At 45.6% G+C, this 25,168-nt stretch overlaps 1 protein-coding gene across 1 annotated transcript in view; it reads left to right on the plus strand.

The window, feature by feature from the left end:
* Positions 1-16,860: 16,860 nt before the first annotated feature.
* The window catches only part of TNKS (tankyrase), a 313,482-nt gene continuing 305,174 nt past the window's right edge, over positions 16,861-25,168 (plus strand). Inside the window, exon 1 of the mRNA XM_054029743.1 lies at positions 16,861-17,353. Within this exon, the coding sequence (XP_053885718.1) occupies positions 16,867-17,353 (487 nt within the window). The 5' untranslated portion in view covers positions 16,861-16,866. The remainder of the gene's footprint in view (positions 17,354-25,168) is intronic.

A 25,168-nucleotide genomic window follows, 5' to 3' on the forward strand; every position in this document is an offset into this window, starting at 1 on the left:
TAAAAAGGATGCTGTTCATTACCTTGAAGAATATGATAAACAAAGTCAGTAGGCAGGTGTGACAGAGTGCTGAGAGCCAGTAGCTGAGCTAGCACTCTGATCACTTAAGCAATCATGAGCTCCACCAGGAAACGCCTGATTGCCTAAGCAGTCTGGGGGTTGATGAGCTAAGGAGCTAAATAATCCCACCATCTGGGGAGGCTAGTTAAAAGCACAGGAAGGCAGTGCAGAGGGAGAGGGAGTTTTTGGGTTAGTTGAGATCAGAAGCTAGTTTTGTTTCTCCCTCGCCCTGTAGGAAAGGACAAGAAACACCAAATACTGTGCTCAGTGGTGTAGCCAGCTTCTCAGTGCAGCTGAGCACGGCTGCCTCTTGCGGTGGCTCAGGGCTCGGCGGCTGAGCGCTCCACAGCTGGTGGGCAGATCCTCTCTCCCCGGCAGCTTCCTGCTTCCCTCGGCCCGCTGAGCCCTGAATCGCCGCAGGAGGCAGCCATGGCGGCGATGTTGGGGCCGCGCTGAGCGTGGGGTGCGATGGCCGAGGAGCCGGCACCTTCGCTCCTCTGGCTGTGCCCGCCGCCCCCCCCAATGGCTCCTCCAGAGTCCGGCCGTGCTGCCCCCCCACTTGCCTGCAGGACCCCAGCGGTGCCCAGCAGCCGCTGCTTTTGAAAAACATACTGAGGGGAAGCGGTTGCTTCCCCTGAACCCCCCCTAGCTACGCTACTGACTGTGCTGTATAAATTGATTGATGGGAGTATAAATAAATTCATGGGAAGTTGCTACCTAATGACAGTATCTGAGAGGTTTCTGCAGCACAGGGGGGAGGGATAGCTCAGTGGTTTGAGCATTGGCCTGTTAAACCCAGCATTGTGAGTTCAATCCTTGAGGGGGCCACTTAGGGATCTGGGGCAAAATCAATACTTGGTCTTGCTAGTGAAGGCAAGGGGCTGGACTCGCTGACCTTTGAAGGTCCCTTCCAGTTCTAGGACATAGGTTAGGCTATCTCCATATATTAAATCAGAGGAGAGAGAGGGAGCATGCCCTGTTACTGAGGGGATGTTATTCTAGTTTTGTGGACTGACAATGTCTCTCAAGCATTAGGATGTTGAAAAAATGTGAGCTGTGGAATCAGAATGGTAGGCTGAGTGAGTGCATCCTAGCATTGTGGCCTCCTTAATGCTTTTCAGAGGAAGGATGCTGTGGGCCTGACAAGGGAATGAAATAGTTATGATGGAAATAGTATGCCAAGGTCCATTGAAGCTAATAGGATTTTGCATAGTATAGACCTTATGATGAATTAAAAATCCTTATGGAACGAAGCTGTTCTGCATGTTGAAGCTTTCTGAACTAAAATTACTTGGCAGCTTTCGTTTAATTAGCAAAAGGCAATCAGCCAACAGGCTACAGGCTGGGGACCAACTGTCTAAGCAGCAGTTCTGCAGAAAAGGACCTAGGGATTACAGTGGACGAGAAGCTGGATATGAGTCAGCAGTGTGCCCTTGTTGCCAAGAAGGCCAACGGCAAATTGGGCTGTATTAGTAGGAGCATTGCCAGTAGATCGAGGGAAGTGATTATTCAAGGGATACTGTTCCTGACAGCTTGTAATCCATCCTCATGTGGAATATTGGTATAAAGTGCTTCTACATCCATGGTGGCCAGGATGGTGTTTTCAGGAAGAACGTCAATGCACTGTAGTTTCCTCAGGAAGTCGGTGGTGTCTCAAAGATAGCTGGGAGTGCTGGTAGCATAGGGTCTGAGGAGAGTGTCCAAATAGCCAGATAATCCTGCTGTCAGAGTACCAATGCCTGAGATGATGGGGCGTCCAGGGTTTCCGGGTTTATGGATCTTTGGTAGTAGATAGAATACCCCTGGTCGGGGTTCTGGGGGTGTGTCCATGTAGATTTGTTCCCGTACTGTAGCTGGGAGTTTCTTGAGCAGATGGTGTAGTTTCTTTTGGTATTCCTCAGTAGGATCAGAGGATAGTGGCCTGTAGAATGTGGTCTTGGAGAGTTGCCTGGAGGCCACAGCAAGCCTGGTGGCTGAGCTTTGTGACTTTGTCCTCACCCACAACCACTTCAGATTTGGGGACAACTTATACCTTCAAGTCAGTGGCACTGCTATGGGTACCCGCATGGCCCCACAGTATGCCAACATTTTTATGGCTGACTTAGAACAACGCTTCCTCAGCTCTCGTCCCCTAGTGCCCCTCCTCTACTTGCGCTACATTGATGACATCTTCATCATATGGACCCACGGAAAGGAGGCCCTTGAAGAATTCCACCTGGACTTCAACAATTTCCACCCCACCATCAACCTCAGCCTGGACCAGTCCACACAAGAGATCCACTTCCTGGACACTACAGTACAAATAAGTGATGGTCACATAAACACCACCCTATACCGGAAACCTACTGACCGCTATACGTACCTACATGCCTCCAGCTTCCATCCAAGACACATCATACGATCCATTGTCTACAGCCAAGCCCTAAGATACAACCGAATTTGCTCCAACCCCTCAGACAGAGACAAACACCTACAAGACCTTTATCAAGCATTCGTAAAACTACAATACCCACCTGGGGAAGTGAGGAAACAGATTGACAGAGCAAGACGGGTACCCAGAAATCACCTACTACAGGACAGGCCCAACAAGGACAATAACAGAACACCACTGGCCATCACATACAGCCCCCAGCTAAAACCTCTCCAGCGCATTATCCACGACCTACAACCTATCCTGGAAAATGATCCCTCACTCTCACAGACCTTGGGAGGCAGGCCAGTCCTTGCTTACAGACAACCCCCCAACCTGAAGCAAATACTCACCAGCAACTACACACCACACCACAGAAACACCAACCCAGGAACCTATCCCTGTAGCAAACCTCGTTGCCTACTCTGTCCCCATATCTACTCTGGCAACAGCATCAGAGGACCCAACCACATCAGCCACACCATCAGGGGCTCATTCACCTGCACATCCACTAATGTCATATATGCCATCATGTGCCAGCAATGCCCCTCTGCCATGTACATTGGCCAAACCGGACAGTCCCTCCGCAAAAGAATAAATGGACACAAATCGGACATCAGGAATGGTAACATACACAAGCCAGTAAGTGAACACTTCAATCTCCCTGGTCATTCTATCACAGATTTAAAAGTCACTGTCATTGAACAAAAAAACTTCAGAAACAGACTTCAAAGAGAAACAGCAGAACTAAAATTCATTTGCAAATTCAACACCATTAATCTGGGCTTGAATAGGGACTGGGAGTGGCTGGCTCACTACAGAAGCAGCTTTTCCTCTCCTGGAATTGACACCTCCTCATCTATTATTGGGAGTGGACTACATCCACCCTGATTGAATTGGCCTTATCAACACTGGTTCGCCACTTGTGAAGTAACTCCCTGCTCTCCATGTGTCTGTATATAATGCCTGCATCTGTAGCTTTCACTCTATGCATCCGAAGAAGTGAGGTTTTTACTCACGAAAGCTTATGCCCAAATAAATCTGTTAGTCTTTAAGGTGCCACCAGACTGTTTGTTGTTTTTGTAGATGCAGACTAACACGGCTACCCCCTGATACTTTATAGCATGAAGAACTACCCAGACGCAATCACATGCATGACAATGGCGAAAACACATTTTGCCAAATGATCTATCTTGTTCCTTCTGCCATGAGACCGAGGGTGACCCTTGAGAAGCTGGCTCGACACCCCAATAAAGAATCCTCAGACAAGGGTGCAGCATAAATGCACCACTGGAATGGTTATAAAGAGGGCAATTGAACTTCTCCCAGTGAGATTCAAGTGTCTGCACCAGACAGCTGTCATATTACAGTAGGCACTCAGAAAGATTAAGGATATTTTTTTCTAAGCAGCACAGGTACTATTGTAATAAGGCATAACCTTTGACCACCTCTATTCATGATCAACAGGACTAGTACACACTTTGTAAATAAATTACACTAGAAAATATCCTGACTCCGTGTCACCTAAATTCTCTACAAACAGGAAACTGGCTTCTGGTAAGTTCCGCGTCTCTCCCCCTCACACCGCAATCTGCTACTATTCAACAGAAGGCAGCAGCCTTCTCCGCTTCTGCAGACATCTGAGTTCTACAAAAAGAAGAGGAATCTTGAGTGACTGCATCTCTGGTAGTTTCCCTCCAGAGACCAGATGGACCAGCAGATGTAAATGTATCTGTCACCCAATTTAAGCCATATTTATTGCAAAACAAAATGCATGCATTCGAAAACTCTCTCCAGTGAAGTTTGTCTGATGTGTTTCACAAAAAACACATCCAAGTTATTGTTAAACTTGAAAGATAGAGACACATTGTGATGGGTACAGCAGGGCTGGCCTGAGCTATGACAATTTAGATAGGTGAATTTTCAAAAAGTAACCAATGATTTAATATGTCTCATGGCATGGCAAAATCCTTCATCACAAAGGATATCCTCTAAAATTAACCAAAAATAATATGGGAGTATCCCTCCCAGGGCCCAATCCTGTGAGGTACAGAGCAGCTCTTATTATAGGTTGTAATGCCCTAAACTCCCTTCCCAGTCAGAAGGTGCACAATGTTTTAGAGTATCAGGTCCTAAATGAGTGACGTCTGGCACTGCGAAGAAGAAGAACAGGAGCAGTAGAGGGCAGGAGGAAGAAGTGTCATGAGATACAAGCAAATCTGGGCTTCCCTGCATAGCTGTTGGGTCCTCCACCTGGAGTGCCCAGGGCTCAGCGTGGCACCTGCCCCGGAATACTGTGCTGTGATGATGCTGGTTGTGGATTTAGTCAGGGTGATTAGGTGTCCTGCGCTTGTGGGTATTTCTCCATGAAATTAGGGGAATGGTGAAGGGAGGGATTCTGCTGAGTAGAGGCAGTTGAGGGAGGGTGCATGGAGGGACTCAGTGATGTTCTCCCCAAGAAGGCCATGACAAAAATGAGAAGCTGCCCTGACTCACAGAGGGAGTTATCACCACAGCTCTCACTCAGCGCACTCCTCACTAAACAACACACCCACATTTCAATTGGTCCTTGCTAGAGTGGATAGGTTTGGCAGCACTGCCTTGAGGGTGCTGAGAATTGCTGTAAAAGGAAGTGGCTCAGGAACAAGGGTGCGATGGAAAAGGGGAGAGAGAGACAGAAAGATACAGGGGGGGCAGGAATAGCAGGGAGTCTGAGCTGGGCTCAGGGCCAGCCTTGTGTTTTATGTTGTCTGAAGCCAAAGTGTCTCTGTAAGGGGGGAGGTAGTGAGTGACTGTGATATTCTGGTGTGCAAGCCAGACCAGTGAGGGCTGTGTCATCACTTCTCTGTAGCCTTGGGTGACTCTCAATGCTTTGCTGCTTTAGCTCCCAACCTGGCTTCTGCACCAAGCTAAACAATGCAGGTTGATGTGTAGCTACAGCCCTAGTCCAACAGCTCTGACCCCAGCAGCCGGCCAGCAAACACCAGCCACATTCTAGCTCCCACAGCTTTGGTTACTATTTGCAGGGTGACCCCAACACACTCCCACTCGTGAATTTTCCCAGAAAAATGTGTGTTCTGCACTGTCCAGTCCTCTTCTGGACAGTCCAGGTAGATTAGGTCAGTTGCCCCTTTAAGGGGATAGAAATACAACAGTTTGCTACCCTAAATGGAGTTACCCAAACAATTCAAAACACTGCATTAGTTTTAATTGAAGACAAAAACAAGTTTATTTACTTACAAAGTGAGAGATTTTAAGTGAGTACAAGTAAAGAGGCATAAAGTAAGAAATGGTTACAAGAAAAGTAAAGAGAAAATGCTTTCTAAACTTAACAAATTAGACTTGGTTCAACGTGAAGTACCTGACCACATTTTCAGTACGTTGCTGACCAAACTCTCAGGCCAGGATCTGGTCCCAAAGTCCAATGGCTGTTTCTGTTCATAGAATCATAGAATCATAGAATATCAGAGTTGGAAGGGACCTCAAGAGGTCATCTAGTCCAACCCCCTGCTCAAAGCAGGACCAATTCCCAGCTAAATCATCCCAGCCAGGGCTTTGTCAAGCCGGGCCTTAAAAACCTCCAAGGAAGGAGACTCCACCACCTCCCTAGGTAACGCATTCCAGTGTTTCACCACCCTCCTAGTGAAATAGTTTTTCCTGATATCCAACCTGGACCTCCCCCACCGCAACTTGAGACCATTGCTCCTTGTTCTGTCATCTGCCACCCCTGAGAACAGCCGAGCTCCATCCTCTTTGGAACCCCCCTTCAGGTAGTTGAAGGCTGCTATCAAATCCCCCCTCATTCTTCTCTTCTGGAGACTAAACAATCCCAGTTCTCTCAGCCTCTCCTCATAAGTCATGTGCTCCAGACCCCTAATCATTTTTGTTGCCCTCTGCTGGACTCTTTCCAATTTTTCCACATCCTTCTTGTAGTGTGGGGCCCAAAACTGGACACAGTATTCCAGATGAGGCCTCACCAATGTCGAATAAAGGGGAACGATCACGTTCCTCAATCTGCTGGCAATGCCCCTACTTATACAGCCCAAAATGCCGTTAGCCTTCTTGGCAACAAGAGCACACTGTTGACTCATATCCAGCTTCTCGTCCACTGTGACCCCTAGGTCCTTTTCAGCAGAACTGCTACCTAGCCATTCGGTCCCTAGTCTGTAGCAGTGCATGGGATTCTTCCATCCTAAGTGCAGGACTCTGCACTTGTCCTTGTTGAACCTCATCAGGTTTTTTTCTGCCCAATCCTCTAATTTGTCTAGGTCCCTCTGTATCCGATCCCTACCCTCTAGTGTATCTACCACACCTCCTAGTTTAGTGTCATCTGCAAACTTGCTGAGAGTGCAGTCCACACCATCCTCCAGATCATTAATAAAGATATTAAACAAAACCGGCCCCAGGACCGACCCTTGGGGCACTCCACTTGAAACCGGCTGCCAACTAGACATGGAGCCATTGATCACTACCCGTTGAGCCCGACGATCTAGCCAGCTTTCTATCCACCTTACAGTCCATTCATCCAGCCCATACTTCTTTAACTTGGTGGCAAGAATACTGTGGGAGACAGTATCAAAAGCTTTGCAAAAGTCAAGAAATAACACATCCACTGCTTTCCCCTCATCCACAGAGCCAGTTATCTCATCATAGAAGGCAATTAGGTTAGTCAGGCACGACTTCCCCTTCGTGAATCCATGCTGACTGTTCCTGATCACTTTCCTTTCCTCTAAATGTTTCATAATTGATTCCTTGAGGACCTGCTCCATAATTTTTCCAGGGACTGAGGTGAGGCTGACTGGCCTGTAGTTCCCCGGATCCTCCTTCCTCCCTTTTTTAAAGATGGGCACTACATTAGCCTTTTTCCAGTCATCTGGGACCTCCCCCGATCGCCATGAGTTTTCAAAAATAATGGCTAATGGCTCTGCAATCTCACCCGCCAACTCCTTTAGCACCCTCGGATGCAGCGCATCCGGCCCCATGGACTTGTGCACGTCCAGTTTTTCTAAATAGTCCCGAACCACTTCTTTCTCCACAGAGGGCTGGTCACCTTCTCCCCATGCTGTCCTGCCCAGTGCAGCAATCTGGGAGCTGACCTTGTGCGTGAAGACAGAGGCAAAAAAATCATTGAGTACATTAGCTTTTTCCACATCCTCGGTCACTAGGTTGCCTCCCTCATTCAGTAAGGGGCCCACACTTTCCTTGATTTTCTTCTTGTTGCTAACATACCTGAAGAAACCCTTCTTGTTACTCTTAACATCTCTTGCTAACTGCAACTCCAAGTGTGATTTGGCCTTCCTGATTTCACTCCTGCACGCCTGAGCAATATTTTTATACTCCTCCCTGGTCATTTGTCCAATCTTCCACTTCTTATAAGCCTCTTTTTTGCGTTTAAGATCAGCAAGGATTTCACTGTTTAGCCAAGCTGGTCGCCTGCCATATTTACTATTCTTTCTACACATCGGGATGGTTTGTTCCTGCAACCTCAATAAGGATTCTTTAAAATACAGCCAGCTCTCCTGGACCCCTTTGCCCTTCATGTTATTCTCCCAGGGGATCCTGCCCATCTGTTCCCTGAGGGAGTCAAAGTCTGCTTTTCTGAAGTCCAGGGTCCATATTCTGCTGCTCTCCTTTCTTCCTTGTGTCAGGATCCTGAACTCGACCATCTCATGGTCACTGCCTCCCAGGTTCCCATCCACTTTTGCTTCCCCTACTAGTTCTTCCCTGTTTGTGAGCAGCAGGTCAAGAAAAGCTTTGCCCCTAGTTGGTTCCTCCAGCACTTGCACCAGGAAATTGTCCCCTACGCTTTCCAAAAATTTCCTGGATTGCCTGTGCACCTGTGTTGTCTTTTTAGGTGAAAGAGGGAGGGAGAATCTGGGGTGTTTTTGCCGTTCACTTTTATAGTTCAGTCACCTTTTGAAATGCATTTTCCTGACTGTAACCCCTAGATAGACTTTTGAGAACACGGAGTCTGGTGGGGGGAGAAGTTTCATGCTGTTTGCTAAGATTAGATCTGTTTGTTCCTGCCCACCTTCCTTGCCAAAGAATGTCAACTTGATAGGTGATGGCTCATCAGCTTTGCCTCCTGGTTGGGGTATCAACTTGTCCTTTGTCTTTGAGAAACAGATTTACCCATTCCCCAGACTTGTAAACACACTGAAGTCATGATTTCAGCTTATGTTAATGACTTTACATCTAAAATACACGTACAGCTCTGCAATGGGGTCAGGAAGGCATACGTGTCCATGTGAGTGTGCAATAGGCTCAGGTGTGTGGGCTTGTGAGTGTGCAATGGGCTCAGGTGTGTGTCCAATGAAGGCAGGAGCATGGGCTTGTGAGTGTGCAAGGGGGCAAAGGGCACAGACTCATAGAAATGGAAGGGACCTCAAGAGGTCATCTAGTCCAGTCCCCTGCACTCCTGGCAGGACTAAGTATTATCAAGACCATCCCTGACAGGAGTTTGTCCAACCCGCTCTTAAAAATCCCCAATGATAGAGACTCCACAATCTCCCTAGGCAATTTATTCCAGTGCTTAATCACCCTGACAGGAAGTTTTTCCTAATGTCCAACCTTTGCTGCAATTTTAAGTCCATTGCTTCTTGTCCTATCCTCGGAGGTTAAGAAAAACATTTTTTCTTCCTCCTTGTAACAACCTTTTACATCCTTGAAAACTGTTATCATGTCCCCTCTCAGTCTTCTCTTCTCCAAACTAAACAAACCCAGTTTTTTCAATATTCCCTCATAGGTCATGTTTTCTAGACCTTTAATCATTTTTGTCGCTCTTCTCTGGACTCTCTCCAATTTGTCCACATCCTTCCTGAAATGTGGCACCCAGAACTGGACACAATACTCCAGTTGAGGCCTAATCAGCATGGAGTAGAGCGGAAGAACTACTTCTGGTGTCTTGCTTACAACACTCCTGCTAATACATCCCAGAATGATGTTTGCTTTTTTTGCAACAGCATTACACTGTTGACTCATATTAGCTTGTGGTCCACTGTGACCCCCAGATCCCTTTCCACAGTACTCCTTTGTGGGGGAGTCAGAGCCCTGCACCCTCCATTTCCTGCAATTTACTGTGACTCTCAGCCAGCCAGTAAAACAGAAGGTTTATTACACTATAGGAACACAATCTAAAATAGAGCTTGTAAGTACAGAAAACATGTTATACCAATAGAATAAAAACCAGCAGGATCTTATTAAGAGGGATAAGGCAAAGATGCCACATTTATTGTAAATATACTGATAAAGCAAAAGATAAAAGTAAACAACGTTGTTTGACTACCTATTTCTTATACACGCGCACACACACACACACACACACACACACACATATATATAGCGAGAGAGAGCGAGAGGTTCATTCACACAACCATTCATTCAAGTTCTGTATAGGTGTTGTAGTTACCAGCCTAGAAGTTGCTCATGCCAAGTTACTGGCCAGGTATCTTGGTCATGAGGATGGAGCTGAGTCTGTGTCAGGTGCACCTGATGCTCCTGGAGACTGGCAGCAGAACCAGAGACTCAAAGTCATCAGTCTTTAGAGTCCATTCTTATAGGAATTAATTCCTATGTTAGTCTATGGGAATTGTTTCATCCTGCTGTTGCTGACTCAATCAGCAGATGGCACATTCCTGTCCAAAGTGGCACATTCCTGGTGGCTCCACACTGTCCAAAGTTTGTGTTTCATCCTTCCAGGTGATGGGGTGGATCCTAGTTTACCCTCAGGGGGTTGTCTGGTGGTCCTACTTGACACATTCTTCGGCCGATGGATACTCCCTTTCTAGGCTGGCACCTCCCTAACCATTTATGTACATCAAGCATTCATCAACATACATTCCATATCTTAACCATATTTTAATTTACTGTCTCCACCACTTTCGGGATGTGTGCTAATTCATTTGAGACTCCCGGCCCTTTAATCACAAAGGGTGGGGGTCTGTCCTAGGAGCCGTTGAATGAAGTGAAAGTCACTTAACAGCTTATAGTGTTTGTTTACATTGTATCAATTACTTCAAGAACAAAGTCAATTAACTTGTTTGTAAGTTTTACATAGTAATAAAGTATCTTTCACTGGATAGATATAATCAATGGTTTCTACAGACAGTAGCTTACAAGTTTTAACAGAAGACCCAAGAGATTTTTGTACTTGGTGAAACTATTGGATTTTAAAGTGTGGGGGACAAATTATGAGGGGGTCACTGTCACTTGGGGGAATCACTGTTAGTACCTTCTTTTATATCCCTACAAACAGGACCCCTCAGTCAGGTCTCTCTTGGGATGTGGGGAGCCCAGACACAGGTTCTGGGCCTCCCCCCGCCGTCTCCCCAGCCAGCTCCAAACTGAAACTCCCTCCAGCAGTCTCACCCAGCCACACACCCAGGATCCTCCCCCAGCCTTTGTCCAGTTTCACGGGCAGAAGGTGTCACCTGGCCCCAACTCCCTCCTGGGCTCAGGTTATGAAGGGCAGCCGTCATCGGTATGTGCTGGCCATCAAGTATCATCCCTCAGTGAAGTCACACCCTTATCTCCCATCCCCATCTAGTATTGGTGCAGTACCCCAGGGAAACGGAGGCATGCCCCATGTTAGCAGAAGACAGTAAACTAGTAAAACTCCCATGCAACATTACCAGGTTAATACTCCCTACTCCATCCCATCTCCACTATGACCCCAGATCCCTTTCTGTAGTACTCGTTCCTCGGCAGTCATTTCCCATTTTGTATGTGTACAACTGATTGTTCCTTCCTAAATGGAGTACTTTGCATTTGTCCTTATTGAATTTCATCCTATTTACTTCAGGGCATTTCTCCAGTGTATCCAACTCATTTTGAATTTTAATCGTATCCTCCAAAGCACTTGCACGCCCCCCCAGCTTGGTATCATCTGCAAACTTTATAAGTGAACTCTGTATGCCATTATCTGAATCACTGATGAAGATATTGAACAGAACCGGACCCAGAACTGATCCCTGCGGGATCCCACTCGTTATGACCTTCCAGCATGATTGTGTACCACTCATAACTACTCTCTGGGACAGGTTTCAGAGTTGTAGCCGTGTTAGTCTGTATCAGCAAAAAGAACAAGGAGTACTTGTGGCACCTTAGAGACTAACAAATTTATTCGGGCATGTCATAACTATAAAGGGAAGGGTAACAGCCCTCCTGTGTACAGTACTATAAAATCCCTCCTGGCTAGAGACTCCAAAATCCTTTTACCTGTAAAGGGTTAAGAAGCTCAGGTAACCTGGCTGACACCTGACCCAAAGGACCAATAAGGGGACAAGATACTTTCAAATCTTGGTGGGGGAAAGGCTTTTGTTTTGTGCTCTTTGTTTTGGGGGTTGTTCGCTCTTGGGACTGAGAGGGACCAGACATCAATCCAGGCTCTCCAAATCTTTCTGAACAAGTCTCTCATATTTCCAACTTGTAAGTAAACAGCCAGGCAAGGCGTGTTAGTTTTCATCTTTGTTTTCTCAACTTGTAAATGTACCTTTTTGCTAGAGTGTTTATCTCTGTTTGCTGTAATTTTGAACCTAAGGCTAGAGAGGATTCCTCTGGGCTCTTTAAGCTTGATTACCCTGTAAAGTTATTTTCCATCCTGATTTTACAGAGATGATTTTTACCTTTTTCTTTAATTAAAAGTCTTCTTTTTAAGAACCTGATTGATTTTTCCTTGTTTTTAGATCCAAGGGGGTTGGATCTTGATCCACCAGGAGTTGGTGGGAGAAAAGGAGGGGGATGGTTAATTTCTCCTTGTTTTAAGATCCAAGGGGTTTGGATCTGTATTCACCAGGGAATTGGTGAAGAGTCTCTCAAGGCTACCCAGGGAAGGGAATTAGCACTTTGGGAGTGGTGGCAGCGGACCAGATCTAAGCTGGTAGTTAAGCTTAGAAGTTTTCATGTAGGCCCCCACATTTGTACCCTAAAGTTCAGAGTGGGGAAGCAAATTTGTTTGGACATAAACTTTCATGGGCTAAAACCCACTTCATTGGATGCATGCCGTGAAAAATACAGTAGGAAGATATATATATATATATATATATATACACACACACAGAGAACATGAAAAAATGGGAGTTGCCGTACCAATGCTAACAAGATTAATCAATTAAGGTGGGCTATTATCAGCAGGAGAAAAAAAATTACAGAAACTAAAAACTATTTCCCCTTGCTAATTTTCCCCCTACCGTTACACACACCTTCTTGTCAACTGTTTGAAATGGGCCATCCTGATTATCACTACGAACGTTTTTTTTCTCCTGCTGATGATAGCCCACCTCAATTGATTAGTCTCTTTAGAGCTGGAATGGCAACCTCCATTTTTTCATGTTCTCTGTGTATATATATCTTCCTACTGTATTTTCCACTGCATGCAACTGATGAAGTGGGTTTTAGCCCACGAAAGCTTATGTCCAAACAAATGTGTTGGTCTCTAAGGTGCCACAAGTACTCCTCGTTCTTTTTACTCTCTGGGAGTGGTTTTCCAAAGAGTTTTGCACCCACCTTAGCTCTGTCTAGGTTGTATTTCCCAAGTTTGTTTATGAGGTCATGCGAGACAGTATCAAAAGCTTTACTAAAGTTAAGATATCACCTCTACTGCTTCCCCCCATCCACAAGGCTTGTTACCCTATCAAAGAAAACTATCAGGTTGGTTTGACACAATTTCTTATGTTAGACTCATAGACTTTAAGGTTAGAAGGGACCATTATGATCGTCTAGTCCAGTGGTTCTTAACCTGGGGTTCACGCACCCTCTGGGGGTGCAAGATGCCTTTTCTGGGGGTGCGAGACATGCCAGATTTTTTTAGAAGGTAAATCATTGAAAACACAAATTAAGCACAGGCACGTAAGTACAACTACTTTGTTTCATCAAACCTATGTATTTATTAACATTATACTTTTTTAATGATTACTGTAATATACAAACAAAAATATATCTAGGCTTAAGGGGTGCGAGAACATATTTTTTAGGTTTAAGGGGTGCGAGAACATAGTTTGATTTTTGATAAGGGGTGCGAGAACATATTTTGAGAACCAAAGAGGTGCAGGCTGCAGTAAAGGTTAAGAACCACTGGTCTAGTCTGACCTCCTGCACAACGCAGGCCACAGAATCTCACCCACCCACTCCTGTAATAAACCCCTAATCTATGTCTGAGCTATTGAAGTCCTCAAATCAAGGGGGAAGGGATAGCTCAGTGGTTTGAGCATTGATCTACTAAACCCAAAGTTGTAAGTTCAATCCTTGAGGGGGGCCACTTAGGGATCTGGGACAAAAATCAGTACTTGGTCCTGCTAGTGAAGGCAGGGGGCTCCAGCTCTATGAGATAGGTGTATATCTCCATGGTTTAAAGACTTCAAGGTACAGAGAATCCTCCAGCAAGTGACTGGTGCCCCATGCTGCAGAGGAAGGCAAAAAAACCTTCAGGGAATCTCCCCTAGAGGAAAATTCCTTCCCAACCCCAAATATGGCAATCAGCTAAACCCTGAGCATGTGGGCAAGACTCACCAGCCAGACACCCAGGAACAGAATTCTCTGTAGTAACTCAGGCCATTGGCATATTTACCACAATAGTCAAAGATAAATTAATTGCCAAAATTAGGCTATCCCATTATACCATCCCTTCCATAAACTTATCAAGCTTAGTCTTGAAGCCAGATATGTCTTTTGCCCCCACTGCTCCACTTCACTCCTCTGATGGTTAGAAACCTTAATTTCAAGCCTAAACCTCCTGATGGCCAGTTTATATCCATTTGTTCTTGTGTTCACATTGATACTGAGCTTAAATAATTCCTGTCCCTCCCTAGTATTTATCCCTCTGATATATTTATAGAGAGCAATCATATCTCCCCTCAGCCTTCTTTTGGTTAGGCTAAACAAGCCAAGCTCTTTGAGTCTCCTTTCATAAGACAGGTTTTCCATTCCTCGGATCATCCTAGTAGCCCTTCTCTGTACCTGTTTCAGTTTGAATTCATCCTTCTTAAACATAGGAGACCAGAACTGTACACAGTATTCCAAATGAGGTCTCACCAGTGCCTTGCATAATGGTACTAACACCTCCTTATCTCTACCGGAAATACCTCGCCTGATACATCCCAAGACCGCATTAGCTTTTTTCACGGCCATATCACATTGGCGGCTCATAGTCATCCTGTGATCAACCAATACTACAAGGTCTTCCTCCTCCTCCTCTGTTACTTCCAGCCTATAACAAAAATTGTTGTTATTAATCCCTAAATGCATGACCTTGCACTTTTCACTATTACATTTCATCCTATTACTATTACTCCAGTTTACAAGGTCATCCAGATCTTCCTGTATGATATCCTGGTCCTTCTCTGTATTGGCAATACCTCCCAGCTTTGTGTCGTCCACAAACTTTATCAGCGCACTCCCACTTTTTATGCCAAGGTCAGTAAAAAAATTAAATAAGATTGGTCCAAAAACCAATCCCTGAGGAACTCCACTAGTAACCTCCCTCCAGCCTGACAGTTCACCTTTCAGTATGACCCGCTGTAGTCTCCCCTTTAACCAGTTCCTTATCCACCTTTCAATTTTCATATTGATCCCCATGTTTTCCAATGTAACTAATAATTCCACATGTGGAACCATACCAAATGCCTTACTGAAATCGAGGTAAATTAGATCCACTGCGTTTCCTTTGTCTAAAAAATCTGCTACCTTCTCAAAGAAGGAGATCAGGTTGGTTTGGCACGATCTACCTTTTGTAAAACCATGTTGTATTTTATCCCAATTACCATTGACCTCAATGTCCTTAACTACTTTCTCCTTCAAAATTTTTTCCAAGACATACAACAGATGTCAAACTAGCAGGCCTGTTACCCAGATCACTTTTTTTCCCTTTCTTAAAAATAGGAACTATGTTAGCAATTCTCCAGTCATACAGTACAACCCCTGAGTTTACAGATCCATTAAAAATTCTTGCTAATGGGCTTGCAATTTCATGTGCCAGTTACTTTAATATTCTTGGATGAAGATTATCTGGGCTCCCCGATTTAGTCCCAGTAAACTGTTCGAGTTTGGCTTCTACCTCGGATGTGGTAATATCTACCTCTATATCCTCATTCCCATTTGTCATCCTGCCATTATCCCTAAGCTCCTCATTAGCCTCATTAAAGACTGAGGCAAAGTATTTGTTTAGATATTGGACCATCCTTAACCTCCACTCCATCCTCAGTGTTTAGCGGTCCCACTTTTACTTTCTTTGTTTTCTTCTTATTTATATGGCTATAGAACCTTTTACTGTTGGTTTTAATTCCCTTTGCAAGGTGCAACTCTACATGGCTTTTGGCCTTTCTCACTTTATCCCTACACGTTCTGAGCTCAATAAGGTAGCTTTCCTTGCTGATCCCTCCCATCTTCCACTCCTTGTAGGCTTTCTGCTTTTTCTTAATCACCTCTCTGAGATACTTGCTCATCGAGCTTGGTCTACATCTCCTTCTTATGTTTATGTTCTTGATTTGTTTTTGACAAATCCATGCTGACTGTTACTTATCACATTATCTTCTAGATGTATGCAAATTGATTGCTTAATTATTTGCCCCATCATCTTTCCGGGTACAGAAGTTAAGCAGACTTGTCTGTAATTCCCTGGGTTGTCCTTATTTCCCTTTTTATAGATGGGCACTATATTTGTCAGGTTTCAGAGTAGCAGCCGTGTTAGTCTGTATCTGCAAAAAGAAGAACTTGCATCTGAAGAAGTGAGGTTCTTACCCACGAAAGCTTATGCTCCCAATACTTCTGTTAGTCTCAAAGGTGCCACAGGACCCTCTGTTGCTAATTTGTCCAAGTAATTTTTAACTTGTTCTTTCCCTATTTTAGCCTCTTCTGAGCCTACCTCATTTTCACTGGCATTCACTACGTTGGATGTCCAATCGCCACCAACCTTCTTGGTGAAAACCGAAACAAAGAAGTCACTAAGCACTTCTGCCATTTCCACATTTCCCGTTATTATTTCTGCTCCCCCCCCCCCCCATTGAGTCACAGGCCTACCCTGTGCTTGGTCTGCCACTTGCTTCTAATGTATTTGTAGCAAATACATGGGGCTGTGAGCGTGCAACGACGTGTGTGTGCAAAGGGGTGGCAGGGGCGAGTGTGCAAGGGGGAGGCAGGGCGTGGCGTACTGGTCCCTGCTCTCTTCACACGCTCTCCTCCCACCGCTGCAGGCGGCCTGAGGGGGCGGGGCCAGGCCGGCGTCGGGCTCGAAAAGCTGTAATCAAACCCCGCCCCGCGTTGTTCTTCTCTGCCCCCCCTTTTCCCCGTTCCCCACCACAACAACATACGTCACGTCCGGGCGCCCTGAGCTGCGATTGGCTGCGCCGGCCGGAAGCGAGGGCGGGCGCCGCTCCGTTGCCGCAGTGACAGGGCTGGAGTGGAAGATGGCGGCGCCGCGTCGGTCCCAGCACCATCACCATCATCACCCGCCGCCCCCCGCGCCGGCCTCTCCGCCGCGCAGCCCAGGCCTCTCCCCTGCGGGCGCCGCGCCCTCTCCGCAGCGGCACAGCCTGGCCGGGCCAGAGGGCGAGGCCCCCCCTTCGGGCGGCGGTCGCGACGCGGAGCGCGCTCTGTCGCCGGAGCAGCCGGAGAGCGCGGCCGGGGCCGCCCCCCCGCCGGCCTCCGGCTCCAGTAGCAGCAGCGTGGCCACCAGCAGCGGCAGCGCTTCATCGTCGTCCTCGGCGGCCTCCAGCCCGGCGGCCGAGAGCCCGGAGTCGCCTGGGCCGGGCGCGGGGAGCGGCGCCTTCCGGGAGCTGCTCGAAGCCTGCCGCAATGGAGACGTGACCCGGGTCAAGCGCCTGGTGGACACGGGCAACGTAAACGCCAAGGACATGGCGGGAAGGAAATCCACCCCCCTGCACTTCGCCGCGGGTGAGCGCCGCCGCCCGGCGGGGGAGGGGGGTCACTGCGCGGGAGGCGCTCTCCGTGGTGGTGGGCGGCGCGGCACGGCCCGGCCCAGTCCGGGGGACCTGGCCCAGTGTAGCTGCTGGGCAGTGGGGTTGGGGAGGTGGCTAGGTCACGGGATGGAGTTGAGATCCCCATGGGCTCAGCTAGAACAGACTCTAAAATAAAGCTGGCTTGTGAGCTTGGAGAGAGCACTTCAGACTGCTGCCTTGGAGACTCTGAAACCACCTCTGACCCACCCGCCCCCATTTAAAAAAACCTTACTGATTTTTCGTCTGCTCGTGACTTGACAGGGATGTGTTAATGTCAGGTTAGGAGTGTTACAGATTGGCGAACAGAAGTTTTTGGTTATCTGTGGATGACTCTTTCTTTCCTTATCTTCCTGGTGAATGTTACAGGCCCTTTTCCTTGTAACTTAAACATTAATTAAAAAAAAAGTTTGTAGCCCTTTAAAACAAACTGTTGAGTAGGTGTATGTCAATGGCCTTTTCCTAAAGGAAAGCAGTTTAGTAACAGTAAGCACTACTGCATTCTTAAGGTAAGCCCTCAGTGATGTCAGTAACTGCTCTCTGCCTAAGCTCTTACTTCAAACTCATATTCTTGGTGTCCGTGTGAGCCACTTTCTTCTGATTATTCTTGCTTGGAGAGATGTAGTGTCTGTGTCCTGTCATCATTTCTGGTTGTTGAGAAGGGACAGATATTATCTCCACGCTGTTTGAAGAGGACTTGTGTGAAAGTAGCTCTCCAGTGTTTCAACACCACAAGGTCCAAGACATCGAGTTCCATCTTTGTGTTAACAAGGGTCTCTTGAGCACAAAAGTTTCTTTAGTGGTGGAATCTTCATAGCACCTGAAGGTGGGGAGGCAAGTGAGAACAGACTCTTCAAATGTCCCCCCCCCCCCCCCCCCTCCAAACAAGGGCAAAAAATAATACTTTTAACTTACTGGGTAAGGAGAAAAAAAGGCAATAAAGGATCATAGAGAAACAAACTAATGATAGCCCATGAAAATGTTCTTCATTACTAGTTGTACAAGAAGTTAATCCACTAGCGTGCATATAATTAGGGGAGAAAGTAACATTGGGGCACTTTCGGAACACAGTTGGGTTCCAACTTCCTTTGGGGGATGATGATCTTTGTAGTACAGCAGTTCCTAGGGCATCAGCTTGGGCCCCATTCAGCTGTGTCTGTGTGGGCATGAAGTAAAAAGCGAGATCCTGCTCCAAAGAACATAGTCCTGGCTATTGAAAATGACACAAGTGTGTAAAAACACACAAATAGGGAAGGGAATAACAATAAAATGTGCAAGATATTCAGAATAAGCCATAGCCTCAGCCCACTAACTAACATGATTTCTGGACTTGGCTCTTGTGCAGATCCTGTATTTCTTTGTACTAAGTGCTGTACATTGTGGCCTCTAGGCATTACTCTTAAAATATTTAATAATACAAAATCTATTTGTATGTGTACACCATGATCAATATTTACATTTTAAAACATAGTTTGGACTAACCACACTAAAATGACTTGCTTAAAAAATCAGCCCTTTTAAGGAATGTGCCCTCAAAGACTTCAAAATGTGTCCAGCTTCCTTTCCCACTAACATTGCTTTGGTTATTCTGGATATGTCAATGTACAGAGTCAAAAAGTGGTTCTCTGGGGAGCGGAGTCCACAGCCTGAGTACCATTATAGCTCCTGAGCTTCATATTAGCTGAATTTGTAAAAGCAGTTTATCCCCAAGGAGTATGCAGATGGAGCTTAATTCTAAAGAGCCCTGAAATGTGGGGCTTATCATTTGCAAACTCCTTAAGTTCTATAGATCAAGTGATTAATTCCAGAGACCTCAACCAAGGGCTTGTCTACACTTAAATTTTATAGCACTCTAACTTGCTGGTTCAGAGCAGCAGGGCTTGGATGGGCTCAGCCTTCAAACACTCCTCCTGGGATCATGTAGTAATTTGTGTTGTCAGAAGGGAGTTGCGGTGCAATGAAGTTTGAGAACCCCTGGACTAGACACTTTTTAGATGCCATGTAAGTTATCATAGTTTGATAAGAATCACATCAGGTACTAGTGGATCTCGTTTATATGTTGGGAAGGTGTTAGGATAAACTTCTGTATTGGGGGTCCTGCCTTTGAAAGTGTCAGCAAATGTCAGTCATGGACATCTGATTTCGATGGTGATTGTGCACTAAATGCCCAAGTACCAACTATGTGGGTGAAACCAGACAGTCACTATACTCTTGAATGAACTCAAACAGGAAAATAAGAGAAAAACACCAGTGGCTCTGCTGACTAACATAAAAGAGAAAGAAACAACCCCCCCACCCCAAAAAAAAAAAAAAAACCAACCAAAAAAACCAAATCCAAAACCCAGCCTGCAGTCACTTGTATATGGATTTTGCCTCTGGCTGTTGATAAGGCTCCATTCTCCAGTCATTTTTTTCTGGGCCTTGGTCTTTTGTCCCGTCCCTGCTCTCTTCCCCCACCCCCCCTTCACAGTCCTGTTGACTGTTCAAATTCAGACATTGCTTCTTTAGCAACAGTGACTAATTTAGAAGAATTAATTTATTACAATAGTAGTCTTTTGGCTTCAGGTTTTTTAGTAAAAAGCATTATCAGTGTTTTTTAACTTTATGAAGTTTTTAGGTTCACAAATCTTTCTCTGTTATAAGGGAAAGAGAAGAAAAATAGCTCCTGAGAAAAGAACATTAGGAATCAAAATGCTTTTTTTCTTTCTCTCTCTAGTGCAAAGATTGCACAATACTCTGGAGCAATTATTTGCAAAACTCAAGATACACTGTTGAAACAATTAAGTTTAATATATCAGCTTGTTTAATCAGCAAAACTATCTTTAGAGGCTTGAGATGAGTTTAACAGCTCCTTTCATCAGCAATCAATAGGGTAAAAGTGACTTTTTAGGCTGGAAGTCTGGTGGAGTCTTTCCGACACATCAGGAGGATGGATGGTGAGTAAGGAGTCACATTTATTTCCTTATTCAGATAGCACAGGGAACATTTCTTTCTGGAGCTGCCTCTTTTGGGACTATGGACATCTTCATGGACAGGAGATGCTCTTCTTCCCACTCACCGTTTGAGGAACTTCATCTCCCTGAAAGGGGAGTATGCATTTGTAGGGGGGAGCAGCAGTGGTGGCTAAGGGGCTGGCTGGGGGCCTATTAAGTGGGCTGTTGAATTTCACAAGCAGAGGAGTGCATGTGGGAGTGAAGGTGAATTTTATTTGCCTGTGTTCTCTGCCTCCATTAGTGGGGAGGGTGAAGATTCTGGCTGCCAGAAGGTAGAGAAAGAATAGCTAGCAAGGACTGGATGTTTCTTAGATTATTCCTTCTGCTTTTTGTTTAACTTCTAAAATCAGATGCCAAATTTGTAAGCTTAGTGACAGGCTTATGTTTTGAAGGTTATATTTTTTTGCAGCAAGATGCCCACCTCTGCTCTAGACCAAACTATGGCCCACGGGCCACATCCGGCCCTCCAGACGTTTTAATCCGGCCCTTGAGCTCCCACCGGGAAGTGGGGTCTGGGCTTGCCCTGCTCTGGCCAGGGAGCAGGGTTGGGGTCTTGCCCCACTCCGCATGGCTCCTGGAAGCAGCGGCATGTCCCCACTCCAGCTCCTACACGTAGCGGGAGCCAGGGGGCTCTGCATGCTGCCCCCACCCCAAGCGCCGCCTCTGCAGCTCCCATTGGCCAGGAACCATAGCCAATGGGAGCTTCAGGGGCGGTTCCTGCGCTCAGGGCAGTGCACAGAGCCACCTGGCCGTGCTTCCACATAGGAGCCAGAGGGGGGGATATGCCAATGTTTCTGGGAGCTGATTGAGGTAAGCACTGCCTGAAGCCTGCCCCCCCGACCCACTTCCATGCCCCAACCCCTTGCCCCAGCCCTTACCCCCCTCCCGCCCTCTGAACCCCTTGGTCCCAGCCCGGTGCACCCTTCTGCACCCCCAACTCAGCCCCACCCCAGAGCCTGCACCCCAACCCCCAATTTCATGAGCATTCATGGCCCGCCATACAATTTCCATACCCAGATGTGGCCCTCGGGCCAAAAAGTTTGCCCACCCCTGGTCTAGAGACTTCATTTTTTTTTTTTTTTTTAAATGAAAGCTTTAGAGTAGGTGTAGGGGAGGTTGTGAAAATGTGTATCCCTTTTGTTTGGGAACACTTACAATGTGTTTTGGTGGTAAATAGTGTGCTGGTTCTGACTGAGATATAATATGTAAAAACAGACTTGAAATTTTTACAAGTGGTTTCTTCCCTCCTCATTCTTCCCTTAGTATGGGCCACATACAGCTGCTTTTTGAGATTGGATGTTTTCCTAAAAGATGTTCTGTAAATCAAACTAATTCAGGGAAGTGCTCTGGCCTCTGTTATACAGATGGTCAGATTAGATGATCACAATGGTCCCTTCTGGCCTTATCTATGAATCTAATATTACTTGCCACTCATCAACTGAAAACCCCACTGTACCTGTACTATTCATTCTTGTAATTGAGCTGGAAATCCTGTTTGTATACAGCCCAAAGAATTCCCTTTTAGCCATTGTGGATAGAATGAATGATCTGGAGACGGTCAAAGTATCACATAAATTTGAGCAGGGGGAGCTTTTATTTTGCTCCAACTTCCATAAAGGAGATGTATTGTGTGACTCTTTCATGGCAGCCTCCTTTCCTCTCTCTCAGCACAGAGCTGTCAGTTTGTCTGCTCATCACACTTTCCCTAAAATCAACCAAGTCAGTAGACCATCAATCATAGGAGATACTGCTGTACCCATTCATGTTGCTGCTTTGGTCACTCGAAGGTACTTCACTGTCTAACAATTTTGGAGGTTTTTTTTTCAACATATCTGTTTCCCAGAACACAAGAACTTGCTGAAATCTTTTGTATAACGTGCAGAGAACTTTGCTCTGTTAACTATAGGAACTAAAGCAAAGTTCTTCATGGCAACTGATGAGGGCTTTTACTTGCTAGGATGGTACATGGTGATAGTAGGGCAGAGTTAAGGTTGATATTTGAATCTTTTCACAATTGGATTTTCAAAATCTTAACGGAAACAAACTTTCTAAGGACATGATTCATTTGAAAGCCTCCATTATTTGTATGATGGGATATTAATGTGGAGCTGAAAGCTACTTTTTGAGCCACTTTAACTGGGAGCTCAAACTTCTTAGGTGGGGGAGGCCATTTTTGTAGAGGCACTGACTTTAACATGTAATATGAATGAATTACAGGCTGCAGCGATCCATCTAGTATTGAATATTTACAAGGGTAAGGTAGTGCTACAGACTCATGTGAGATTCCTCTCTAAAGTGGTGGTAGTTTCATCCCAATGAGTGTTGTTCTGCCAGCATTCTTACCACATCCATGTACCCATTCTGATGGGGCCTTATCCCACATGATCAGTGACTGGGGCTGTGTTTTAGGTGGATTCAAGTGCTTAAAGTCCACCCAACTTTATTTCTATTCATCATCTTTTTTTTGGCAGTGCTGTCACTAAAAGACCATGTCAAATGGTTGGCCATAACAAGACTCATTCAATTCATTGCCTAATGGGGGTTTTGATTTCAGACATAGGAAAAATAGCCGGGTAGTCTTCACTCTGTATACTCTACAAAGCATGATTGCTTGGCTTGGGTTTGGTCTGTTTCTGAAGCAGTGGTGCTCAAACACTCCTGCCCTCTAGAATATCTTTTTGGTGATCAGTATTTTTGAGTTGGCCATGCTGTAGTAATCTGCTTTTGGATGCAACTTACGGGCTATAAAAGTACCATTTATGGAGGTGTCTTCTTACCCTTCTTCTATATTTAGCATTAACTTTGTTGCCATTGGCCCTGTTCTTACTGTTTGTCAGAGTTGTAATGCTTGCTTTCTTAAACATTCACCAAGATAGTTCCCTTTGAAGAGTAGAAATCCAGCAGAAATGGTGTCTTCAGAGAAGGGAAAAATACCTTGATTCTCTGCTGCTCTGGAGAGACCTCCTTTAGAAATTTCCTTGGAGTTTGGTGGTAAACAATGTTGAGAGGAGCTGGTTAATTTTACACTGTTTTGTTGCAGTGTCTCCTTGAGGCATTAAGGTGTTTTTTTTTTTTTTTTTTTTTTTTTTTTGGAAAGTCTTTATTTTCTGCTCTGTTATGAAGTGACACAGCACACAGTCAACCTGTGGAACTCTTTAAATATAAATATATGGAAATATACCTCTCTCATAGAGCTGGAAGGGATGAAAGGTCATTGAGTCCAGTCCCCTGCCTTCACTAGCAGGATCAAGTACTGTCCCTGACAGATTTTTGCCCCAGATCCCTAAATGGCCCTCTCAAGGATTGAACACTCAACCCTGGGTTTAGCAGGCCAGCGGTCAAACCACTGAGCTATCTGTGCGCCCCCCTCCCTTTGCCAGAGGATTTTCTGAAGGCCAGCAACAGGGTTAAAAAAAGGACTAGATAAATTCATGGAGGATAGGTCCATCAATGACTATTAGCCAGGATTGGGAGGGATGGTGTCCTTCGCCTCTGTTTGCCAGAAGCTGGGAATGGGCGAAGGGATGGATCACTTGATTAACTGTTCTCTTCATTCCCTCTGAAGCACCTGGCATTGGTCACTGTTGGAAGACAGGATACTGGGCTAGATGGACCTTTGGTCTGATGCAGTATGGCTGTTCTTATGACTGTAAGGATTCAAGGGTAGTGCATCCCTACCTTTAGGGGATATCACATGTTCTTACCTGCTATAGCTGTGCTTGGATCTAAAAGCCTGAAGAACTTGGAGTGCTGGATTTCAGCTCCCTGGTGCATGACAAGCAGTAGTGAAAAATTTTGCCGGAAGGTACTTTGTAATTCTGTTTCTCTGAAGATCAAGGAAAAGAAGTTTCTCTTCTAAAACTGAAATAGCTTGAAGATGAGACCTACTCTTCCCCTCCCCCCACCCTTTTGTAAGTGCGCTTTCACAAATGAATGAAGACGCTATAGTGATTCTGTTCTTATTAGAGGGTTTACTTCTAGCTGTGTTAGTCTGTATCTGCAAAAAGTAAGTTAACACGGCTGCTACTCTGAAACCTTACTTTTTAAGGCTGCCTCTTTATGCCAAAGAAGGCCAAACAGTCGAAACCTTTTAGATCAGTATTGCAACACTTTATTTGGGCTGAGTGACTTGTTTTGACGGAATAGGTGATAGGATACCACTATTGTGGTAAGGATGGGTGAGTAGACTCTGTGCCTGGGCAGGTGAATTTTCATGATAACTTTCTGAAGTTTTCTTTTTAAGTCTTAAGATATGAAATGGACCTGGGGAGCAAACAGCTGTGCATATCTATCAGTGTTATAGAGGGCAGACAATTTGAGTTTACCCTGTATAAGCTTTATACAGAGTAAAATGGATTTATTTGTTTCAGAGTAGCAGCCGTGTTAGTCTGTATCCGCAAAAAGAACAGGCGTACTTGTGGCACCTTAGAGACTAGTACTCCTGTTCTTTTTATGGATGTATTTGCGGTTTGGATCCCATTGGGAACTGGGTGTCTGGGTGCTGAAGATAGGTGACCTACTGTGAAGTTTTTGGTTAAAGTCTTCAGCTTTGGGGGCGTGGACCAGACCTGAGTCTGTGTTGCAGCAGGCTAGCGTGTCTGGCTCAACAAGAAAGGATTCTGAAATCCCAAGCTGGCAGGGAAAACGGGCTCAGAGGTAAATTCAGCACATCAGGGGTCCCTGTAACTGAACCCATCACACCTGCCACTCCAGAATTTGTTCTAAAATATGTCTGAGATATGATTCAGAGGTCTAAAACC

The sequence above is a fragment of the Malaclemys terrapin genome, chromosome 5 (genome assembly GCF_027887155.1).
Source record: "Malaclemys terrapin pileata isolate rMalTer1 chromosome 5, rMalTer1.hap1, whole genome shotgun sequence".
NCBI lineage: Eukaryota > Metazoa > Chordata > Testudines > Emydidae > Malaclemys > Malaclemys terrapin.